This window comes from Plecotus auritus, assembly GCF_963455305.1.
Source record: "Plecotus auritus genome assembly, chromosome: 9".
Lineage (NCBI taxonomy): Eukaryota > Metazoa > Chordata > Mammalia > Chiroptera > Vespertilionidae > Plecotus > Plecotus auritus.
Window position 1 is genome coordinate 93,906,622 of NC_137783.1, and position 26,343 is coordinate 93,932,964.

At 42.9% G+C, this 26,343-nt stretch overlaps 1 protein-coding gene across 3 annotated transcripts in view; it reads right to left on the minus strand.

The window, feature by feature from the left end:
• FAT3 (FAT atypical cadherin 3) overlaps positions 1-26,343 on the minus strand; it is a gene marked incomplete at its 5' end in the record, with an annotated part of 523,102 nt that overhangs the window by 335,835 nt on the left and 160,924 nt on the right. For all 3 annotated transcript variants that reach the window (XM_080642977.1, XM_080642978.1, XM_080642976.1), the window contains one exon: positions 20,404-20,718. In XM_080642977.1, coding sequence (XP_080499103.1) covers positions 20,404-20,718 — 315 coding nt within the window. The remainder of the gene's footprint in view (positions 1-20,403; positions 20,719-26,343) is intronic.

Below are 26,343 nucleotides of genomic sequence, written 5' to 3' on the forward strand. Positions count from 1 at the left end.
GTGCCACAGTCAAGAGTGTGTCTTGAGTCTCAGGTGACATAAGGAGGGAAGTGGGGAGTGAGGTGAGGAGGGGGCAGAGATGGGGCAGATCAGACCTGACCTTAGCAGCCAACGGAACAACCTGAGCTTTGATGCAGTGGGACAAATTTCTCTGAACATCTGTAGAACAGTGAACATTAATCACAGTGTGTGCCTCCAAAAGTGATGCAGCTTCAATAAGACCCTGGCACAGTGTCTGGCACACATCAGTCTCAAAACTCTCTAGGAGAGCATTATACTTGCACTGCTTTACCGCCTAACCACATGAATGTCTGTCCATCTAGACCTGGAGTGCCCTGAGGTGGAAGTGGACTGTTAGTCCTTCCTGTCACCCGAGGAGGGCACTGCACCCTGGAAGCACCGAGAGTCTTTGTGAATTCTCAGAGCTTTCCTGGTTGGGGACAGAGCTCTGGCACCTCTCTGAAGGATGACCCTGTTAAAGGTCCAGCTTTCTTTCACAGTGTGATTTTCTTCCTCGGTGCGTGGAGGCAGGTCAGGTGCTGACAGACACAGACTGTCCTTGTCATGTTTGATTGGTGGTTATAACAGATTGGTGGGTCTACAATTACTTTTTAAAGAAACCAGCTACTCCCTGCCAACATTCTTTCAGACATGTGTACGTTTTAATGCTTAGCTGGGAAGTGTATGCCTCGAAGCAGAACCATCTGAGATTTTTCTCTGTAGAAAGGGCTGACGATAGGGTTCACACACAGGAGAGCTCCCCTAGCACAGTGAAGTGCTGGTTTATGATCACTCTTGACTTGGCAAAGAACCTAGGATGCAGGGGAACTTAAAGCTATAAAGGGTAAGAAGCCAGTTGTTCAGCAGGGATCAATAAAAATGAAATGAAGTACTGCGAAATTTGGAACCAAAGTCCAAGGGAAGTGGGCCATGACAGACAGACCCTGCGGGCCTGGAAGGATGACTTGTTTCTCCTTTTGTTCTCTTAGGGCCTAGCACAGGGCCTGACACAGAACAGGTGTTTCATATATGTTTGTTGAATTAATTAATTCATAATTAATGCATAAGTCAATCAAAATATTATAATGAGTTCATTAAAGCCAGAGAATGTTTAATTTATTCAGAATGACTTTATGAAAGAGGCCAAAGCCATAAGCACACCATCTACTACTTTTAATATTTTGTTATAAATAAGGTTTATAGACAGGTGCCCCTACTTTTCTTTTATTTAATTAATTTATTTTTGGGATTAATCCTTACCTGAGGATATGTTCCCATTGATTTTTAGAGACAGTAAAAGGGAGGAGGAGAGATATAAATATAGAGAAACATGGCTGTGAGAGAGACACATGGATTGGTTGCCTCTAGCATGTGCCCCAACCAGGACTGGGTATCGAGCCTGCAACCTAGGTACCTTCCCTTAACTGTAATCAAACCAAGGACCCTTCAGTCTGCAGACTAGGCCAACACTCTATCCACTGAGTCAAACAGCTGGGGCTGGCCCTACTTTTATCACCTCCTCCCCCTTTATTTATTTACTAGAGGCCCAGTGCACGAAATTCATGCACGAGACGGGGGTCCCTCAGCCCGACCTGCAACCTCTCCAATCTGGGATCCCTCAGGGGATGTCCTACTGATGGCTTAGGCCCTCTCCCTGCTGTTCAAGGGAAGGTGCCATCCCCATCACCCCTATGCCACTGCCACTGTCAGCCACCACAGCTGCCAAGGTGTTTTCATCAACACGGACTCCAGTCCCTTCACCATGAAAAAATGACAATTTTCTTTAGGCATTTTCCAGATGTCTCTTTCATGGGATATGACATTTCTTTCTTTCTTTTTATCCTCACCTGAGGACATTTTTCCATTGATTTTTAGAGAGCATGGAAGAGAGAAACATCAATGTGAGAGAGACACTTTGATTGCTTGCCTCCTGCATGAGCCCTGACCTGGGCCCTGGCCAGGGAGGAGCCTGCAACCTAGGTACATGCCCTTGTGCCATCCATGGCTTGCCTCACTGTGCATGCAGTCCCCTCCCACCCACCTGTGCACGCAGCCTCCTCCTGAGTGGTTATGACATTACGGCGTCCTGGCTAATTTGCATATCACCTCTCTCTCTCTCTCTCTCTCTCTCTCTCTCTCTCTCTCTCTCTATATATATATATATATATATATATATATATATATATATCGGTAGGTAGATTTTTCTGTTTCATAGCATTTTTTTTTTTAAAGAGAGAGGAAAGGAGAGGGTGTGAGAGAGAAACAATGATATGAGAAATATCAATCTGCTGCCTCATGCACACCCCCTACTGGGGATCCAGCCCACAACCATGGCATGTGCTCTGATGAGGAATCAAACTGGTGACCCTCTGGTGCACAGGATGACACTCAACTAACTAAGCCAGGACACCTCTCCCTTTATTTTAACTATCAATGCAATGGCTGACCTACCTCAAAAGTGAAGGAGCTAATCAGTGTGGTTTGGCAACCTAGATTTGTCTGTTGCTTTTGATTCTAAGGCATAAAATTATAATTCTAGAGAACTTTCCTATAGATTCCCTAGATAGACCTTTATCTTGTAAAAGAGGTTATTCTTAACCTTAACCTACCATAGATAAAATAGGTAAGCGTTTTAATATTGTGAAGCATCATATAATTTACAATTATGATAGAAATTAGGGTATCTATTAGAGGAGACCAACTCCCATATTTTTCTTGTTTGTGAAAGTAGAAGGCATTTCTCAAATAATTACCTGCTTTCTCCCCCCCACATATTTAAATACCATTAAAATCAAACAATAGAATGATAGTATCACAGAGGTAGAATATCAGTGTTAAGACCTGGCACAAAATTGATGCTGCAATTCTCAAAGAGCTTTTACAACCTAGAATAAACTGATGTACAAAGCAACTAAGGACCCCTTAATTTTCCTTTATGAACACTTATGAAATTTCTAGTACTGTGTGCATTCTGAAGACTTGTAAACCATGTCAATATAAAACTTCCCTTAATTCCTCAGAGGCAAGTGAATCCAGAGATGGCATTTTGAAAATAGTTCAAATGTCAAGTGGAAGTTTAAACAAAACAATTAGAAGAATTTCAGCCATGGATATATTTCAGAAAGGTTTAAGTACTTCTTGCTACAAAAGGAATTCAGAAATCTCTGTGCAATATTAATACATGATACATATTATTCAAAGCATTCATTCACCTACTCAGTCATTCACTTATTTGGCATTTCCTTAGAACACACCTACTGTGTATAAAGCACTGTCCTTAGGATGGATAACTACTGTGTTATTCCCCATTGCACCCTGGTAATACCACAGTGCCTAGCTCACAGTAGGTGCTCAATAAAGAACACTGAATGTTGAATAATAAAGGACTAAGTAACAACCGTTTCCCCATTGTGAAAAACTTACCATCTTGTAATACATTTCCTATATTACGAATGACCTAAAAATAACGACAACGTATTTCCTTGGTTTTTGCTTGCTTTTGCTGCAGACAGTTTGGATGTTGGAAACCAGCAAAATACACCAGAAGGAAACTAGAAATCACTGCAGAGAGAACACTTCTACTTGATTTAGCTGATAAGAGCCTAAGTAGACAAATGACAAAGGAAGTTGCATAAAGGCAGGCAAACCTAGCAACTGTGGCCTGTGGCAGAAGGTATGCCATGGTTTACTGTAGTAACGTGGACAATCTGGAGGGACAGAAATGACTGGCATCCAAACAGTTCTCTTACGGTCAACAGTGAAACCTTCGTTGTTTATAAGATTTAGGTAACAGTGGTCTCATAAAAAGAAATCTCACTTGCCTTCTAATCATCCATACTACTCTTGCAATAATGGGGCTTTTAAAATAGATTATTTACAACATTTTCCCTTTAATGGAAATGGGCCAGCGCTGCACGGTCCCACCTGGTGTTAGTACAGAAACGGCCTCCTCCCCCCTGTGATCGGCCCAGGAGAGGCACAAAACCCGCCTTCCATCACTGAGCACATGTTGCAGAGGCTCGCTGCTGATGCTGCGGTGCTTTCACTCGGAGGGAGGAGTCTTCAAGGTCACCCTTCAGAGCCTGGTGATTCTCAGCCTACTGACTATTCTAATACCTTATTTATATGGTGTCTCAGCAGATGAGAAGCAGCAAATTAGGAGGCAGGGACCTGGAAGAGAGAGGCATGCTGATAACAGAAGTGAGTGCTGGCAGGCTGAGCTCCACTGAGGAAATGGGACAGGACTGCACTTGATGGCTCCAGACAATAATTACCAGTCCAAATGGAAACCTTGTATCCATGATGGGCTACATAATTTGCAGGGCCCAGTACAAAATGGAAATGCCCAGCCCCTTGTTTAAAAATTATGAAGAATTTCCAGACAATGACAGCAGAGCAGTAAAACAAGCATGTGGCCCTTCTGAGAAGGGGCCCCTCATGACTGCATAGGTTGCAAGTCCATGAAGCCAGACCTGCTTGTACCGTTATACTCAGTATACTATGCTTGAAAATGAAAAGGCACATTTCATGCCCTTTGGAAAGCAGTTCAGAAATATAAACGTTTATTTGTTTGTTTTGGCACCTAAAGAGTTAAACTTCGGTCACCTGGGAAACCCACGTATGTCTTTCTGAAGATACTAGATATCACTAAAATTCCAACATGCAACTTCTGTAATAGCTCAGGATTCACCCTAAACACAGGCTTTCCCTTTATAGCCAAGTGTTTTTGTCTTGTGAACAGCCGGTTTGCTTCTTAGGACTGAGAAATTTCCTATTTCTTTGTATTCCTCCCTTGCCCATGCTCAGAATCCAAATCCATAAAGACTTATTAAATCGGAGAAAGATAAAAGCATGAAATAATTGATGTCATTTACTAGTCATTACAACTCGGCAAAGCATTGTTGGAAATCTACGAAAACACCTCTAATATTTCTACACGTTTGCAAGTAAACACAAATCCACCAAGTGTATTTGATTGGAGACCGATGATCAAAGTCCACTTCACACTGAAAGTCATTTCATTGGGCACTAAAATACTTAAATACTCAAATTATAGAAATACTTCTACATCTCGTTTTGTAATAACCATTTTAATAAATATCCCTATTTCCCATGCATGAACATCATTTCTTCAGAGGAAAGCATTTCTCACTGTGACAGGAAACAATTTAACTAAGTAAAAAATGAACAATTTAGTATGTACATAGCCAAGATGAAGTATGTCTTTATAAAACAGGAAATTTTACAGAGAAGAGAAATTAACTTAAGTGGTAGGAGGTAAAATTGGATTTGTCTTCCTTAACTAAAGTATCTGCAATGGCAACATATTTTAAAATGGTGCACTGGCAAAGGCTTAGCATTTTCTGCCTAGAATAGTCAAATGTGATGGATTTATTTGACATATCCTCACTCAATGTCTCAAGATGTTTACCTTCCTAATACAACCAATATATATTATAACCATTTATTATTGTCAGAAAATAAAGTCCCATAAAAAGCCTGAGTATTATTTTCATTTTAAAGATGTGTGACAGTAGCAATTGATGACGGTTTACAGTGAAATCATTCTGGCTTATGAGATATTTAAGGATAGAGTTCTTGTTTTACCATCCCAAGACCCTCTATGCCTAGCACAGTACCTGGTATACAGTAGGCGTGCATACAACATGAATATGTGTTATACATCTTATATTTTTAATGTATTTAATCAGGCTGATTCTTCCTCAAATTTCAAGAAAGGATTCTTTTTATTAGCAAGTTCTGTTGAAAGGCAAGGAAGTTGAATGCATTTAATAAGTACTGTATATTAGTTAATATTTACTGAGCACTTCATGTGTACAAGGCTAAGCTACGTGTTTTATAAAATACGTTAGCCCTTTTGCCCTCCCAACAACTCATGTGGTATCCCCACTTTACAGATGGGGAACCTGAGCCTAAGAAGTTGTCCTCTGCCATGTGACTGAGATGGGGCTCCAATCGAGAAAGGATCCAGACTTCCCAAGGATGCGCTGGGCGAATTTTCCAGGCTGAAATTCCTAAACGACAGGTGGTCACTGTGCACATCTTGTTCCATCGGTTAAGGATAAGCAGAGCTGTCTAAAATAGGATACTTGTTGGCAGATTTTCCTATGGAATGCTACAGATAAAATTTAAACCAGTAAACATCCATCTACGAACTCTTCATAAAGAGAGACAGAGCTTAATCCAAGCACATGCTGGAGACCACACAGATTCTAGGTCATGACCCACAGAATTTCAGGAATGGCAGATAAAAAGTGGCGGTCAGCATTCAGGCTAATGTAGATGAGACACCCAGCCATAATGCAACCTATAAAGACAAATGCCTCCCACTGATCTCTCCCCTTTACCCAGTCTATAGGTTTCTTGTGGTCTTTAACCTCTTTGCAGCAGCAACACGAGAAAACACATTTCTTCTTTCTGGAGCCTCACTCCTGACTTGCTTTCTACAGCAGCAGCCTTTGATGGTCCTCACATAACGAGAAACCTATTTCAAACTTTGGCAAAGTTATATATTATTAGACAATCTAAGGGCAAAGAGTAGAGCTGAGTCTCACTCACATCGGGGCAGCCACTGAAAGGTCTAGGATCAAGCCTCTCAGAGCCCATCTGTCCATGTCTCTAGGCTGCTTTCATGCACACAGCCACTACCTAAGTATGTTCTGGGCGCCGTCACAACAGACCTTACACTGGGTGGCTTATGAACAACAGGACTTTCTTTCTCACAGTTCTGGAGGCTACAAGTCCAAGGTCAAGATGCTGGCAGCTGCTTTCGGCATCTGGTGAAGGCCCACTGCCTAGCTGACAGGTTGAGTCTCCTAGCTGAGTCTTCACATGGTGGCAGGGGAATCAGGTCTCTCTGGTGTCTCTTTAATAAGGACCTTACTCTTATTAACGAGGGCTCTGCCTTCATGACACAGTTACTTCCCAAAGGCCCCACCTTCAAATACCATCATACTGGGGCTTTGGTTTCAACATATGAATTTTAGGGCGGGACACAAATACTCACTTATAGTTCTAAGGCTTACAACTTCTCAATCCCACCACAGCCAGAGATCACCTCTGAATCCCACTAACAAATCCCAGAAGGCAGAATCTCGGCCTCAGTGTCTATCCCCCTCTAACTGGCTGGGGCAAGGAGGGGGTACTCTGAGAAAAGGGATGTTGTGGGCTGGACCAAATATGTCCACTTATTTACAACAAGATGTCTCCTCTGTGAGATTTCAAGCCTGGTACCCCTTTTTCCCTACACCCTTCAGACAGTCTTCACTTCTCATGTTCACCTATTCTCAGTGTCAACAAGTCCCCGGGTAACTGTATTTCCACCACCTCTCTACCCTCAGTTCCTCTCTTTCCTTCCCTTCAATGCCACCGTCATTTATAGACTCAAAGGCTATCAGAGGTAGAAATGATCTCAGGGCCTTCAGTGGAAAATAAATGCAACTTGTCCCAGCAGCTCCCCATCAGTGTTAGGCTGACCTGGTGCCAAGCATGGGCACAATATGAAAGGCTGCTACAAGTGATTAATGATGTCTACCATGGGAGCAGGAAGCAGGGGCGGCACCCATCAGGTACTGATGTATTTGATTCTTGTTCAGACTCATTGATTTATAGGTGAGGATTCCGAGGCCACGGGAATGAGGCAAACGTGTCCATGGTAACAAGAGTAGCTAAGGGCAGGGTCTGGATAACCCAATTATTACTGCTAGTGCTCTTTCCAAGGCATCTTATATTTTACTCTTGTGAAGTAGATCTAAAACAGGGAGAGGGGTTTCCAGGAGCCCTAGAGAGGGCTCTTTGTGCCATCATAGTCCACTTTCAGCTACAACTTAATTTAAATGATCACACAGGGAAGTGAGCATGGCAGATGGACAGTCTTATAAGATGATACTTAAGGAACCTACAAGCAAAGTGTTATTGGTAGCTTGGAAACACCAACTGCCTACGAACTTAATTGCATAATGTGGATGCAAATTAACTAAAACAAACTGTGCATGGGAACACAATCGCATTTTATATGCATTGGGAGTTTACTACATGCCAAGTACTTTTGAAAGTACTTTACATATATTAACTCCTTTAGTCCTTGGTGGTAAGCCAATTCATTAGTTACTATAATTTTCCCCATTTCCGCAGAGGATGAAGCTGAAGCTCAGAGAAGTTAAGTAATGTGCCCAACATCACACAGCTAAGACATCATAGAGCTCAAATTCATGCAAAGACATCTGGTTCTAGTATCCAAGTTCTTGAACACTACTCCAAGCAGCTCTTCCCCCTTCCAAAGTTATGACTTTGCATGGCAAAGCTCTAAACAAACATTTGTCATTTTTGCTATAAAGTTGAGGTTGCTACCCATAACTCACCACATGTTGGTTTTATCATTTCACTGTTAGATTTTCATATGCTTTCCTACAATAATCTACCTCACTGTGAATAAAATTAATATATTTTCAAAACAATTGGGCATTTTCATAAGAATGTCAAGAAGCTAGAACCAAAGTCATTCGAAGATGGCAGACAATGACAAGAGGAGGATATGCAGTGGTAACAATACTAAAGCTGAACTTCAAGTTCTCAAGGTCGATGTTGAAACTACGTTCCATCCTGGAATAACTTTTCAGGTAGAAACTTTCAGTGATTTAACAGAAAAGTACTTCCAGAGAATCTACCTTAAAAGACTGAGAAATGACCGAATAAATGAGACTCTGATGGGATCTGATTTATGAAGCACATCGAATGCCAGTCAACAGTAATTTCTAGGAGACTACCTGCTTTACATAAAACACCCCCACAATCAGCCCTATGTAAGATGAGAGGACCATCCATGGATGATCTCTCAGAAGTCCTGGAATAGTTATAGTGATTCAATGCCACATGATGCTCTCTTCAAAGCCCTATCGCTTTTAGAACTATGAAATAATTAAACTCAACTAGGTCAAACGTACTGCAAAACAAACAGAAACCTAACTAAGGCCAGGCTTGACTATGGTTAAAAAAAACAAACCTGCTTAAACTCTTAACATTTAGTCTAGTAAAAAGAACATTGACTAGGAGTAGGTGGCCCTTAGTTCTGCCAACTAGCTTCATTCACTCCCTTAGGTGAGCTCAACCTTCTCAACTGTAGCCTGAGTTTGCACCTGTTTCCTAAGGCTGCTATAACAGTACCACAAACGTGGTCACTTAAAATAGCAGAAATGTAGTCCTGGATGGGTTGTTCAGGTGGTTCGAATGCAGTCCCCATACGCCAAGAATGTGTTCCTAAAATAATCTACTTCAATGTGAATAAAACTTATAGATTTTCAAAACAATTGTGGGTTTGATCCCCAGGTCAGGGCACATACAAGAAGCAATCAATGAATGCATCAACAGATTGAACAGCAAATCAATGTTTCTCTCTCTCTCAAATCAATCAATAAATGATTTTTTAAAACAACGTATTTATTCTCATAGAGTTCTAGAGGCTGGAAGTCTGAAATCAGGTGTCAGCTGGGCCACACTTTATTTGAAGAGTTGATGGGGAGAGTCCGTTGTGTTTTCCTAGCTTCTGGAGGTTGCTGGTAATCCCCAGCATTCCTTGGTTTATGGTAGCCTAGCTCCATGCCCTGTAACCTCTATCTCTGTGTCCGAATTTCCCTTTTCTAATAAGGACGCCAGTCACTGAATTAGGGTACACCTCAATCCAATATGACCTCACTTTAACGTAATTACTTCTACAAAGACCTTCTTTCCAAATAAGGGACTTCAAGCATGTCAATTCAACCCATAATACTCCTGTAAAACAGAGAGTGTGCATACAATCATCTGAAAGATTTCCGGGCACTCCAAAGTTCTAGGATCAGTAATGTGTTTATTGAGTTTGCTCACATTTTTCAAATTGAATAGCATTATGGACCATTCATCAGAACAACCCTAGCTCTGCGCCCACTAGCTGGGCTACCTGGGGCCAGTCGCCCAGGTTCCCAGAATCCAAGCTTCTTCCAGGATTGTGGTGAGAGCCAAAGCAGTTCATATATGAAAACACCACCATGGCTCAGGGCACCGAGCAGACCTCTGTTCTGGGTTAGGAGTCCTCCTCCCACCCTCCTGTCATAGCTGGGAGGGAGGGGGCACAAACTCAGAGAGTTCCAGGAGTCTCCCTAACAATGACCTGGAAGAATGAAGGGAGACAGACAATGGTTTCAATTAAAATTCACTGTTTCTCTCAGAACAGAAGAAAGTAATAAACTGATGTAGTAAATTACTGCAGTGGAATAAATAGCCAGATAGAAGAAATAGAAGAGGAATGTATAACCTTAATCAATCAATCAATCAATCAATTTCTCTCTCTCTCTCACTCTCTCTCTCACACATCATCATCATCATCATCATCATCATCATCATCATCATCATCTTCTCTATTTACATGACTCAATCACCTCCCAAATAATTCTCAGTAATTTCCAGCAGCAGCTATGCTAGCAGCTGAGCTCCAGGGCTAGGCTGGATGTCTAGGAAGGCTGTCCCTCCTCCCCAGCCCCCAGGTGGGTGAGCAGGACACAGGACCAGCTTGGAAGACAGGCAACACCACTGGTCACACAGAGTGGCTGGCACCCTGCCCCTCCAGGAGTGCCTCTGAGTCACCCACAAGCCCAGGGTAGGTTCCTAGACGAGCAGCAGCCTCATTTCTCCTCTCTCCAACTTGTGCTAGCTCAGTCTTTGCTCACTTTTACCCAAGTTACCATCCCTGCCTGTAGTTCAGTTTTATAAAATCAGCTCCTGAAAATCCTTTTTCCAATCGCAGTCATATTAACTCAAAGATCTGAATCTCATTAATGGGAAAAAAAAACATGATGCTGCCTAACTAGTGGCCAGGCCCATCAAAACTGGACTTAATTTTGGGGAAAAGGTTTCCTTCTTATTACTGAGGGTGGCACCAGGTCCCACTCAGCTGGTCTTTCCAATCCTAAGACTTAGCCAAGAGGGCGATCTGGGACACTGGTTTAACTTCCCAGGAATCTACCACTTCCTGGGGCTCCTAAGTGAGTGCTGCACGGCTACCAGGTATGACCAAGAGCTCAGAGCCTTATCTAGCGACATGGCTGCACAATTCCCAACCAAGGTCAAGGGACAAGTGATTTTTTTTCTTTTTCATCACTTTTATTCCAGGGAAGAAACAGTCTACATATGTATCTGTCAGAGGCTGACATTAAGCAGGAACAGGACTTGGAGGTGCTTAAGCATTTCAAGGGAATAAACCCTTCAATCCTCAAAATAATCTCTGCGTGCTGTCTTTGGAGAATGCTATTCAAAACTGACTCTGGTGAGAATTTAGTTACCAGGGAAATCCTCTCCAAATACTAAGATTTGAGAAAATGATAACTTCATCCATATTCATTGTTTGTAGATTTGTTATTTTTTTCTTAATAGATTTGATTTCAAGTATTCATAGGGCCTTCAAAATATGAAGATCCTGGAGTTACAATGGAGTGAGAGGCAGCTTTGAATTTCTTCCCCTTTGTATTTTGTCATTTTATTATTAACTAGTGACCTGGTGCACGGATTCATGCACATTGAAAGGAAATTAATTAGAAGGTGGTTGGTGAGATGGGACTGGGCAAGATGGGCCAGACATGCCCTGCAGCCAACTTCCCACATGGTTCCTCCCTGGAGCCTGCAGAGTGAGAAGGGTCCCTCCGGCAGGTGGGGTCCCTCAGCCTGGCTTACTGACATCCCCTGAGGGATCCCCGAGTGCAAGAGGGCACTCTGCCAAGTTGCTGTTGTACAGGGTGCGGAACGCAAGTGTGCAGTAAAACAGATTCAGGGCTGACAGTGCCCCAGCAACAACATAACTCATGGCCGAAGGCAGAATCACGTGGTCCTGCAAGGAATCAGGCTCCCTCCTCTCTAGTTTCGGGGTGTGTCACCTGAGAACTGCAGCTGCCAAGTCACTGCAGCTTGGCAGCTCCTGCGTTGAGCGTCTGCCCCATGGTGGTCAGTGCACATCATAGTGACCAGTCAGATGGTAGGAGGGACACTTAGCATATTAGCCTTTTATATATATATATAGACTAGAGGCCCGTTGCACGAAGATTCGTGCAATAGGCCTTCCTTCCCCTGGCTGCCGGCACCGGTTTTACTCTGGCACCCGGGACCCAGGCCTTTGCTTCAGCTGCAGCAGAGAAGCCAAACCTCTTCAGTCTTTAGTCTTCGCTCGGGCCAGAGCCTTCAGTCTTCGATCTGTGCCTGTGTATGCAAATTATCACGCCATCTTTGTTGGGTTAATTTGCATACTCATTCCTGGTTGGTTGGTGGGAGTCGCGGCGGTGCGGTCAATTTGCATATATCTCTTTTATTAGTGTAGATGATACATATGTACCCATATATAGAGATATATGCACATACACATTTTTTTTAGTTATCAATACCATCACACCAGTATATCATTTTGTAGAGGGTGCTTTGCTCAGGGTCATATGTAACAGAGGCCTATAGATTATTCTGCATTACCTCATGACTCTCAACGGGTCAATTTTACTCCTGGAGACAATGTCTGGAGATATTCTGGCTGTCACAAAGAGGGGGAGTGGTATTACTGGCATCTAGTAGAGGCCAGAGATGCTGCTAAACATCTTATAATGCACGAGACAGTCCCCTACAACAAAGACTGCTCCAGTCCAAACTGTTAGCAATCCTGAGATGGAAAAACTCTGAAACTGGTACTTACATTCACAAGCAGCATTTGAACAAAATCACACCACAGAAAGGCAGAGCCAAAGTCCCCACTAGGAGAAAAGATGGCCACCTTGACCAAGCCTTCTGCACCCCTGAGACTCCCTACCCCATCCCCTAGCTCCCAGTTAAGAGTTGATCAAATGGGGAAACACACAGCCTCCTTAGGGACATAATGATGGGGCACGACTGTTCCCTTTGTCCTTGTTCACAGGGAGCACATGCACAAGGGAGGCAAAGGTCACCGCTGAATTTAAATAACCTCCTGTGATAAATCTGCATGAGCCCCATTTGTTCGAGGGGACTTGTTGGATTAAATGAACACAATTGAATGTTCTATAGGACAAGGTCTCCTTTCATGGCTGAAGGAAGGAGCGAGGGTGATTTACAGTTTCATACATACTCATTTGCTACATTATCCACTTTGTGCCCGGACTTATGAATATCAACGCATCATCCAGCGGCCATTTCTGCTCATTCAGAAGTGAGCTTTCATTAGGCAGGAATAAGGAATAAGAAGGCAGCAGGAGGTTTCTACAATGTTCACTATGAAGAAAAAGCATCAGTATTCATATGTACCCTTGTCCCTCATACTCTGATTTTCTTTGTAATCTCTGATTTTATACATAGTAATTTATCCTACTGTTTTCCAGGAAAAGGTGGTTTTCTAAGCTGATTGTCACCAAACAGACTGTGCATAAATCTAAGACTTAGCTTATTTAAGATACAAAATTATTTTTGAGCATGACTGTCTTAAGAACTAACACTTTTTTTTATAGAGATATACTAAAATCAAATGCTTATTTATTTATCCACGTAGCTAGGTCTGAGTTCCACTTTAGTAACAATTTGTTTTATTCTACAAATATGAAAATAATACAAGGGTTTCTAAATATTATATAGCCCATCATTTTTTATCAACTAAGAATCTAGTTCTGATGTTTTGCTCATGGACAATTAGAAAAACAGAATTTTCTTTTTTTCACTTCATAAAACAGGAAATATAAGCAAGTTGATTGGGGGTGATGGTAGAGAGAGCACTTTAAATTTATAGTCAAATCTCAAAACTCCAAGGACTGTCAGTGGATGAATTATAAAGTGGGCTACTTTGTCCTCAGGTGCATCTCTGAGCACCGTGTGACCTCCCTCTTTTCTTTCTCTTTGGATGCTAAAGTCCAGAGTCTTACTAACCAGGCTCTCAGGGGAGCAACATCAGCATCATCTGGGAACTTGTTAGAAAAGCAAATCACTGGGCTCTACCCCAGGTTTCTGTATTCTAACAAGCCTGCCCTGTGATTATCGTCATGCTGAAGGGTGGTCGTCTAGATGTCTCTTTCTGTTGCCTCTTCCATTAATACCCACTATGTCTTATACCATAGACCAAAGATGAGCTGATGTTAGAGTTGATTTTAGAAATAAGGACATTCAATATTTTAACAAGGCACTCTCTTGTTTTAATAGGAAAAATGTCAAACCCCAAGGGAATCGGTGGTTAAGAGAAGGATTTGAGGTTTTCCTGCAGCTGACACACTTTGGGAGGGGATCTCTTCCTCTCAACTCACCTGGTCAGAGGCCAGCTGGTCTGCCTATAAGTCAAACAAACTTTGGTCAGGGTTTGTTCACAGAAAGTAAAAGAAAGCTGAGCTTCACCTCCACTCAAATACAGGTGACAATGCCAGGGATGGGTCCATAGGGAGATACTGCCAGTGCAGGAAGGACTTGAGAAAGCCCATGCCTTAGATATCCAATCATGGGAAGATCTGGAGTGAGCAAGGTCTGCTTTCAGAGACAAAGGCCCTCAACACAGCCCACGCTGATCTTAGACTTACGTTTATTTCAAGTAGGCCTCTCTGAAGGAAGTTATAAAAATACAGATTTTAATATATTTAAAAAATACACAATGAAAGATATCATTAAACTAAAAAAAACCAAGGAGGTGTGCCTATTTGCTACTCCTAATATCTTGCAATACTCCAGGCAATTATGAGTCTTTTAATATTCCTTTTCTAAACATATAGTGCCTCTCAAACTAGTTCTAGTAGCAACAGATGGGTTTTGAGGTCAGTGTAACTTGTTTCTCTTCCCTGGGTAGCCCTCTGGCTTTTCTCTGTGCAGATGGACTCACGCTTCGGGACCCACTTCAGGTCTGTGGAGTCCTTGCTCCAGCCCCTCTACTCCAGCTGGCACCAACCTTCCCTAATCTGACATGTGACCTTGTTCACAGCTTACATGCCCCAGAGGATGACCATGTCTTTACAAATTGCCTCATGTGATTCCTATTTTTCCCCACGACGCTAAATTCCCTGAGTGCATAAACCATTTTATACTTTGTAATATCATCCAGCCTGCCAACACCTGGGGTCTAGAACAGCAGCAGCACAAAGTCGTGCACAATATACTTTACAAAACTGAATGGAAGGTTTCAATGCTACATACTAACTGGTAAGAAGAGACATGGCGGTCTTTCAAGTATGCCTTCCTCAAGACAGTGGAGGTGTATGCTTGCAACTTACACAAACTTTATCCCAGTGAGGAATACAGGATGGCTGACAATAACAACAACTAACGTTCGCCGAGTGTTTTATTAAGTGTTGGCACTGTGCTAAGTGGATTCCATGCTTGTAGACAGGACTGAAATAAATATTCTGAATCCCTAGAGGAACTTCCTACACCTGTTCCCCAATTCAGCCTGGATGACCAATCAGTGGCCAGCCTGGATTTCCTTACAAGTGCTGAGTCCTGCTCACCCAAAAAGCAAGCGAACACCAGTCTGCTGGGTGTCTGCTGTTCAGAACACACGGGCAGGGCTCTAGTTACTGACTAGCAAAGGCATGCACATGTGAGGGGGCTGCATTTGATTGAATTCAACTGCTCAGCCTGGAATTAATCAAATGTTTCTGTACAGGCCAGAAAGGACCTCACACCATTACAGCTTTTGTTTTTCTTCTTAAGCCACAGGAATTACTGAAGAAGGTCCATAGACTACTGATTCTACGTGATTTCAAATCTGGTAGAAAAAAAACAAACAGTTCTTTGGAGAGAGAACAGAGCGTTCAATACAGAAACCTCTCTCCCTCCCTGGGTCCAGGACATCTGTTATCTGCTGCAAGCTGTGGATAATAATTATTGATAGTATTTGACTTTGCATTAATCATTTTAATCTCTATTTATTATGTAGCACTTTGCCAAAACAAAACAAAACTCTATAAATTTCAGCTCTAACCCAGAGGAAGGAATGAAAGGTCAGTTTAAATGAGTCTACATCCAATTTTTACTTGAGAAAATCTAAAGCACAAATCTTTCCTAAATATACTGGGTAGGTACATCTCCAGATTCATTACTAAAAAAATGTCACATTAACATAACTGTTTCAGGCAAATGACTTTAGAGAGACAGGAAGGAATGCCAAAAATGAAACTGACTCTTTGGGAAGTTGGTTGAGCTGGCTGAGCATTTCTCCACAGGCACTGTGGTACTCAGGGCAACACGCTTAACAAAATTACACCAGGCCTGTGGTTCTGCGAATCCCAATAGAAATGCACATAGTAAAAACACGATTCTTACAGAGCTTTGTAGTTTACCTACAGCCTTCAAACACAGCATGGCATTCAGTCTCATGAGCGACCCCTGTGTAGTAAGTAAGGTCATTCTCACTCTCCAGCTAAGAATCTGAAGTGCAAGGAGATTAGATGGCTTGCCTGTAATCAGAGGGAAAGCCCTCAGGATGTGCTCTCAGCCTGCACTGCAGAGCGTCACTGTGCCAGGCACCATGCAAAGTATTTCACAGGAGGTTTCGGTAGTTTTTGCAATAATCCCTGTTCCCTGAACACTGAAGGTCAGAGAGTTCAATAACTTTCCCAAGTTCACGAAGCTGGTGAAGCTGTCTGATGTAGTCTATGTTTTCCTGTTTCTCAGGAAGTGCAGCAAAAGGATTTGAAATATAAGACTTCTAATCTCAAATGTCACCTCCTCCATGAAGCACTCCTTGACCATCAATCTCACTAACCTCATAATGAGTGAAACTTCTCTACCATAATCAATTATTGTACTCTTTTATTGTATTATATATATATGTGTGTGTGTGTATATATCCTATATCATAAAAGGCCAGCAACCATAATGGGGTAATGACCAGAACAACTGATCAACCAGTTGCTATGAGGTGCATTGACCACCTCTAGGTCCCTCTCCCACCCCCTGCCCGCAGACTCCGATTGCTGGATGGCCAACGAGGAACCATGGGGAACCGGGGTAGGTGGTGGCGGGGTGGGGCTGGGGACTGGCAAGCAGGTGGAAGGCAGACCTCTTGTTCCCTCCCCCTGGCCCACAGGCTCTGATTGCTGGATGGTGAACGGGGAACCATGGAGACCTGTGGTGGATGGCGGCAGGGCGGGACTGGGGACTGGCAAGGGCGGAAGATGGCCCTGATTGCAGGCTAGGCCTAGGGACCCTACCCGTGCACGATTTCATGCGCTAGGCTTCCAGTATATACATACATATATATGTATGTGTGTGTATAATTTTAATTTTCATTTTTCCTTGGGTCCCTGAAAAAATTGGAACACATCTTATTTATTAGATCTTATTTGTAAACTGCTGGGCACAACATATACTTGGTGAGAGATCAAATGAATAAACAATATCCAGTGTTTTCTTACCATGTGCCTGAGAATTACAAAATATGCTATATATTTATCGTAGGCAATTTAAAAAGTTACTCTAAAATGACATTCCTAGCACAAATGCTTTTAAAAATCTATCGCAAAAACATAGAAATTAGAAATATGATTAAGACTCTTATTAAGTAAGATAGACCAAATTGTAAGAATACAGTATTTTCTTAACATTCATGTGCACACTTTTTAAAAAGCTATAAAAAAGACAGCTTTAGTTAGACGAGTCTACAGATTCTCTGCACATAATGTACAGCCTACATTCTTCACATCCAACCCCAGTTCTTCACTGTGACATTCACACTTCCTTTATTTTCAGTTGAAAGTGCCCTTCTGCAGTGTCTTTTATCATAAGGAGCACGCTGGGCTCACTGTTAATGATCAAGGGCTAATGAAATCAAGGTGGAAGGTGCAGAATCCGACTTGGTATCTCATATTCCACAGGCGCTATGAAATGTAAAGATGTTTGTGTCCTCAACCTCTTTACTGGGACTTTTTTTTGCCACTATTCTCTCTCTCTGAACTTTCTAAAGTATCAAAATTCATTTCTCTGTCACTGTATTACACGGGGCTCTTTGTTATAGCAAGAAAGCAAATCAGGAGGGACTTCCCAGCACAGCTCAGGCGTTCTTCAAGTGCACTAGCAGTTTTCCCTACTTAATGGGGCTCTGAAAAGTTGGGCCAGGCTCCAAATCTCTGAGACTTCTTCAGGGTCAAGTAGGCCTCACTCATTGACAGATGAAGACCACTCTTTTTTGTAATGAAACACAATTCAAATACTGATTTAACACGTTAGAATGCTAAACTCTGCTTAACAAAATGAGTGACTCACTCATAATTAGAGAAAATCAATAGTTTCCAAAATACTTGGTATTCTCTTCAAATTATGTTAATGGGAACTTCACATTTATAAAATGCTGTGTGTTTCTACTTTAACAAACACAGGCAGGAGAAATAACTACCAACACGATCAGCTGTTTGTTTGGAAACCTAACCATGTCCACAACAAATACCAACCTACCCTAACTTTTCACTTTTCCAGGGTGAGATAGCAATAGTATCTATTTTTTACATTCTTCTAAATTTCAATTAATTAAAACTTTATCCATCACAACTCTCACTGAGTGTTTTACTTCCTGAGTTAAGATCCAGAAGAGGCAAATCACAAGAAAGCAACAAACTGAGATTCACTCTACAGAGCATTTTCCAGTCTATGTACTTGTCTCAGAATGCATTCAAACAAATTCCACTCTGGCCCTTTATGATCCTTATTCAAAAAAATTTTTTTTCATTACACTCTCTAGAAATGTTTTGAGCAAAAGACCAGAAAATTAAATGTTTGTCTACTTTGTGTAGAGATTGAGACACCAGAAGTTCTTCCAAACACTGACACTTCATTGATGGGTAGGTACAGGAATCACAAGAAACTACAGGCTTAAAGTTAAGACTTTAAGGAGATCTTACAGCAAGCTGGACTGAGGATAAGCAAGAAGGAAGTTCTGAGAAGGAGGGGTGTCACAGATAGCTCACTCATAGCCACCTTACTCTCTCCCAAGAAACAGAAACAGAAAGTCAGTAGTTGGCCCTCTGAGTATTCTGGAACCATTTTTTTCTCTTTTTTTTTTTTTTTCAAATAGCGTATCTAATAAAGAGGGAATATGCTAATTGACCATCACTCCATCACAAAGATGGCTGCACCCACAGTTGAGGCCAAGTTCCCTTAAGGAGCCTTAACAAGCAATCACAGCAGGGACCTGAGGCTACACCCTCCCCCGGCCCCGTGGGGCTTGACAGGCAGGGGACCTCAGACTGTGCCCCCTGCCCCAGCACCAGGCCAAGGGACCTGAGGCTGCACCCCCCTGCATTGCTGGGCTTGACAGGGGACCTCAGGCCATGCCTCCCACCCAGTGGGGCTTGATGGGGACCTCAAGGTGCACCCCCAGTGCTGGGTCGGGGGAACTCAGGCCACACCCCCACCTAGCGGGGCTTGACGGGGTCCTGAAGCTGCACCCCCCTGCCGGTGGGGCTTGACAGGGGACCGGAGGCTGTGCCCCCGTGCCTGGCAGGGCTTGACAGGGGACCTCAGGCCATGCCCCACATCCAGTGGGGCTTGACAGGGGATCTCAGGCCATGACCCCCACATGGTGGGGCTTGACGGAGGACCTCAAGGCATGCCCCCCACCCCGGTCTGGGCTGAAGGACCTCAGGCCACCCTCCCCCCCCCCACCCCGTCCTGGCAAGCGTGGGACTGGCTGGGTCTGGATCTAGCCCAATGGGGGTGGGCCAGCCGGGTCTGGGTCTCCCGTGATTTTGAGGTGCATGTGGGTGGGTGGGGACTTGACTCTGGGTCCTGTGGTGAGTGCCAGACTCTGACAGGAGAAAGGTTTTCATATACATTTTACTAATTTTCTTTCATCTCTGACACTTCCATTATAGAGAAAGGGCAAATATCAATATTAAATTATTTCCTCTAATTAATCCCCTTTTAATGTGCACGAATTTCGTGCACTGGGTCACTAGTATATACATATATTTGAGGAAGGGAGAGGGAGAGAGAGAGATAGAAAGATCAATAATGACAGAGAATCACTGATCGGCTGCCTCCTACACGCCCCACACTGGGGATAGAGCCTGCAATCTAGGCATGTGCCCTGATCAGAAATTGAACCGTGACCTCCTGGTTCATAGGTCGACCGGCAACCACTGAGTCACACCAGTTGGGCCATTTTTTTTTTCCTTTTGAATAAAGCAAATACAAGGCTTTCTATAAAAGCCTCTAATTTTTATTAGATCACTTCACCTTGGTATCAGTTGAAATGTAAATATACCATAGATAGTAGAATGCTTAGCTTTTCAGAAACTCCTCCTTTGAAAGGAGGATGCTGTCCTCCACACAAAATAAATAAATAAGGGGATAAATGAAATAATATAAGTAAGCAAGCGTCAGGCTGATGTATTTAAAAGCTGGACTACCAATTTTAAAGTCATATGAGCATGCCCTTACCTGTTTTGATATTGATGGCAAAAAAATTCTGAGGATTCCCACTTGTAATCCTGTATGTCAGTTTTTCATTGGAACTAGAGTCAGGATCCTCAGCCTGGATCTGAATGACAGATACATCCTTGGGAGAGTTTTCCATGACGACAGGATAATAAATAGGTTCCGAGGTCAGCGGGGCATTGTCATTCACATCCTCAATTTCAATGTAGACCTCAATAGTGGAATAGAGTGGAACCACGCCCCGGTCTGTGGCATACACTGTCAGCCAGTAGGACCCTGTTGTCTCTCGATCCAGGATGTCTGCAGTAGAGATGACTCCTAGCAGGAAACAGAGAGCATGATTGCTACCATGAAATTGAAGGACATTCAGTAAATCATCCCTAATTCACGAGGGCTGTGCTAAGTAATGTTGGCATATAAAAAGAAACCCATAATACAGGATTACATTAAGATGTTTCCGCCTTACACTAGTGTTCTTACACTACTTCCTGCAAAACCATATTAATGAGTACTTCTACCATTTGAGGATTATAAATACATTCACAAATGCTTTATTTGCATTTTGGGTATAGGCAGACTCTCACTACATGTGCGCACAACACAGAAAACACAGTTGGAAGCAATGGGAAGAGAGTGGGGCAGAGGTCAAAATACTTCCCATGTTGCCTGAGGAATTAGAACAATATCAGGTTAATGTCTCCATGTGAGCTGATATTGCAATGATTTCCTATGCAACAAAAGCTCTCTCAGGGCAAATTATTTTATGTGCTCATTCACAAAAATGAAAAAAAAAACCCTTTCAAATACTCTTTTGCCAATTAGGATACAAATTATTTGCATGCAAATATGTTAGCCTTTTTTCATACCATTTCCCTGAAACTCTAATGTCACAGTTATTCCAAACAATCCGTGAAGACACCATACCAACACACTGTCTGAATGAGCTCTGGGCCCCCGAAGAACACGATGGGAAGCCATAAATAAACTCTGAGCCACTCTGAGAGATGCTCATGGACGATTATTCAAAATTAGGACCAGATAAATGCCCAATCTTCTCCCTCCCACCTCTTCTCATTTCATGGATGAAACAAGTGCCAACAGGAAGTGAGGCATCTGCCAGAAAAGCCAGATACAGTGCTATTCAGTGTCTTTACAGCCCTCACCCAAATCAACTGGCTCAGAAACAGGATAGGGACAGGACCGCACGCATTTCCACTGTGGTGGGGAAGAAACTCTGGGGCTCAGTTACAAAAACTCTAAGCAGTTAGGATACTCATGGAAGGCATGGAATTCATGTTATACCCCAGTCAAAAATAGTCTTTCAATTCTGATCTGAAAACTCTATCTTCTGTATTTCTGTCAAACTCTGGGCAGACCATATTAGGCACATACAGACCCTGCATAAGCAGACTGACAAGTATAGCAACTGAGAGGGAGGAGGGCATCTGTCCAGAAACAATTAGGATGATATACTCAGTTGCCTAAATCTCAGAACTGCTAACCTCTTCAAAGGAGTTAACCCAACTGATGCTGACCTTTCAACTCCAAAGTTAGCCACTGAAGAACCCTGCACAATGTTAGCCATCTGACAAAAGATAAGCTTAAATATTCTCAATGGGAATATGTAAAGCACAAGGGTTCCTGTAGATTCATGGATGATTCCTGAAAGTCAGAAATGCTAATATGGCATTAGAAGATTAAATACTAGATACGAGGTTAAGAAGAAAAACAGGGGAAAAAAATATAATGATTGCCCTGGCCAGTGTGGCTCAGTTGGTTGGAAGTTCATCCTATATACCACAAGGTTTCCTATTTGATTCCTGGTCAGGGCACATACCCAGGTTTCGAGTTTAATCCCCAGTCTAGGCGCAGAGGGAGGCAACCAATGAATTAAAAAATAGTGATTGCAAACATGAGGCTATGTGTCCATTGAATGAATGAATAACAGGCAACCTTATCAGCTGGGTTGAGAGGTAGAATGTCAATATGACATTAAGGTCCAGGGAAGGCTTTGAGAGAAGGAGACCTGGTCAGGTGTGAGAAGATCTATGAGTACAGGGCACATGCCCATCACAAAACCATGGCCAGCTTAGTGGAACACTTGAAGCAGTCCCAACCCATGTGCCACCACACAGACCTGGGTTGTGCTACCACCCAGGGGAACTGGAGCTCTTCCAATCAGAGGATGTTCAAGTGATGGAGATGAAGTGGTCTCTGGAATGAAGACAAAGAGTAGACAGGGAGAATCTGGGATGTGGGACATTGGTTGCAAAAAATTCTCTAAAAGCGCTGGAAACACCTCTTGAAGACGCCTGTCAATCCTATATGCTAAAAGGCTAATATGCAAATCGACCGAACAGCAGAATAACCGGTTGCTATGATGCACACTGACCACCAGGGGGAAGATGCACAGTGCTGGAGCTGCCCCCTGGTGGTCAGTGCTCTCCCAAAGGGGAGCGCCCCCTCAGCCAGAAGCTGGGCTCACAGCTGGCGAGTGCAGCAGCGGTGGCGGGAGCCTCTCCTGCCTCTGCGGGAGTGCTAAGGATGTCTGACTGCCGGCTTAGGCCCGATACCCCTGGGGAGCAGGCCTAAGCCAGCAGTCGGACAACCCCTGACAGCTCCCGGACTGTGAGAGGGCGCAGGCTGGGCTGAGAGACCCCCCCTCCCCCAAGTGCACAAATTGTGTGCACCAGGCCTCTAATTTAATTCATAAACATCTACTGGACTCTGTGCTGGGCACTGGAGGGACAAAGATAAGTGAGAGAGAGTCTTTGTCTTCAAGATACTCAGAATCTTTCTGAGTAGACAGATCTTGAACAAGGAGAGCTGCACCGAGTGGATAACTGCACAGCCAACAGCTGGACTCGGTCTCATGTGCTTGAGACTGACAGACTGGGAAGGCAAAGGATCTGGAACCAGAAGAGGTTGGGAGGCAAGTGGAATAGCGTTTACTGAGCATCTATGATGTTCTATGAGACTTGCAACACAACTTCCCTATAATGTAAATATTATAATTCTTTCTTATAGATGAGGACATTAGGTCTCAAACTCAAGTAAGTAACTTACCCAAGGTCCCACAACTATTTGTATAAAAACCCAGTCTGTCTTCCTAGAATGCTCTAGTTTCAAATCCAGACTCTATTACTTACTACCTGTTTGACCTGGACAAGGTATTTAAACTAAATAAGACTAATTTTATTACCCATATTTCAGTTGTAGTGATCAGATCATGGAATTAAATGTATCCTAAGACTTTGGCCAAATGCTTGCAACATAGTAGATGCTGAGTATAAGATAAATCAATGTGAGTCAAAAGCAATACCAAAAGCCTGGTAAATAGTAACCACACCCCAAAGAAAGGGACAATCTTGAAGGGAGAGAAGTTGGGGATATACTATCTTGTGAGATATTTATTTCTTCTCTGGTCATGGGGCATTCTTGCAGTTTTTGTGACTTGCCAATGACATACCCTTTCATAAAAATACCTGGCCTGCTTGGAAAACAGAAAAGTAAGGCCACTAAAAAGAAAAAAAAATGTCTCAATAAGCAACAACATGAAAGAAGTTGGTGTGGTTTGTACCTTGCCTGACCACCCACAACTCATGCCCTCATGTGCACTCACAACTCATGCCCTCATGTGCACTCACATGCACCCAGATTTGCCTTCACAGAATTGCTCTGTGATTCCTGGAAGTTACTTAATTCTCTTTCCTTTCAACTGTCAGACAGGAAGATGGTCTATCAGAGACTTTAGACATTAAATGACTTGGAGAAGTCCTTGATGAAAGGCATCCACTAATGCGAATTAAATCATATGGTTGGATTTTACTGTATTTTTAAAGGAAGGATAGAAATGTCATCTAGAAATCAGAATTCACTCTCTTATTAAGATAAAATCATGTCCATGGCTATATTTACTCATTAACTAAAAGTGTGAATGAGTATCATGGAACACAGTGTTCTGGCATCCATCTCATGATCCAAAAATTTGAGGACAGATTTAAAAGAGTGACTGAAATGTGTTAACAGTGATTGTAAGATTCATCTCAAGCTCCATATTAGCCATATGACTACTACCAATATCCAGCGATAGCATTTCCTCACTTTCTTCTATGCCCTCACAGCTAATGATGATCTGCATGGTCACAACTGAAAATGTAAATCCACATGATTTACCATCAAGCAAAAACTCACCCTCAAGGTTGCCCAAATCATGTCATGAGCCCTTAGTTTTGTGACAACCGCCATGCATTCTTTATTACTTTTTAAAATTGAGACATAACTGACATATAATGAACTACGCATGTTTAAACAATTTGGCAAGTTCTGATATCCTGAAACCATTAAAACAAGCTAACAAACATAACCACTAGCCCTAAAAGTATCCTCCGCCTCATTTTTAATCTCAATTATAAATGTTCCTATTTCTCCCTATTGCCAGGCATCAGATTACCTTTCTGTCACTAGATTAATTGGTATTTTCTTCAATTTTATAGAAATGAGTCATACAGATGTACTCTTATTATTTGTCTTCTTTCAGTTAGATTAACTTTTTTGAGATTCACTCCTGTTGTATATGCAGTGTGGGGCAAAGGTAGCCTATGGAAAATAATGCAATCCTATCTAATAAATGAGTAATATGCAAATTGACCGTCACTCCAACACACAAGATGGCCACCCCCATGTGGTCAAAGATGGCTGCCCCCATGTGAACACAAGATGGCTGCCACAAGATGGCCTGCAGGGAAGGGCAGTTAGGGGTGACCAGGCTGGCAGAGGAGGGCAGTTGGGGGCAATCAGGCCTGCAGGGGAGGGCAATTGGGAGGGACCAGGCCTGCAGGGGAGGGCAGTTGCGGGGGGACTAGGCCTGCAGGGGAGATCAGTTAGGGGTGACCAGGCCGGCAAGGGAGGGCAGTTAGGGGCGACCAGGCCGGCAGGGGAGGACAGTTGGGGCTGACCAGGCCTGAAGGGGAGGACAGTTATGGGTGACTAGGCCTGCAGAGGAGGACAGTTAGGGGCAGCCAGGCCAGCAGGGGAGGGCAGGTAGGGGTGACCAGGCCTGCAGGGGAGGGCAGTTAGGGGCAATCAGGAAGGCAGGCAGGCAAGCGGTTTGGAGCCAGCAGTCCTGGATTGTGAGAGGGATGTCTGACTGCCCAACCGGGATCGGGCCTAAACGGGCAGTCGGACATCCCTTGAGTGTCCCAGATTGGAGAGGGTTCAGGCTAGGCTGAGGGACAGACACACACACACCCGTGCACAAATTTCGTGCATTGGGCCTCTAGTAAATAATAATGCAAGAATAAAACCTGTGTTTTGAGTATTCACAACTGAAAACCTACTTCTGCCCCACCCTGTATAACAATATATCATCCCCTTTCCCTTTTATTTCTAAGTAGTATTCCATTGTACGGATATACCACAGTTAAAAAAAAAATTATTGACATGTTGAGGGACCTTTAGGTTGCTTTCAGTTTTTGGATGTTACAAATAAAGCTGCTAAGAACATTCACATACAAGTTTTGTATGGGAGTATTTTCATTACTCCTGAGTAATAACCTAGGAGTAGAATGGCTATAGCATATGACAGGTCTGTGTCTGCACCATTTTCTATTCCACCAGCAGTAAGTGTGGAGCATTCCAGGTGCTCCATATCCTCTTTTGGCACTGTCAGTTGGGTATGCAGTAGCATCTTGAAGTTTTAATTTTCACCTTCCTGATAATGTTGAGCATATTTAAAAATGCTTACTACCATCTGCATATCTTGTTTGGATAAATGTTCAAATTATCAATTTTTAAAATTGGGTTGTTTTCTTACTAAAATTTGGGAGATCTTTATAGGTGTGGGTAGAACTTCTTTATCAGATAATTTATTTTGAAATATTTTCTTCCAGTATGTGGCTTGTCTTTTCATTCTCTTAATAATAAATATCTCTGGAAGAGCAG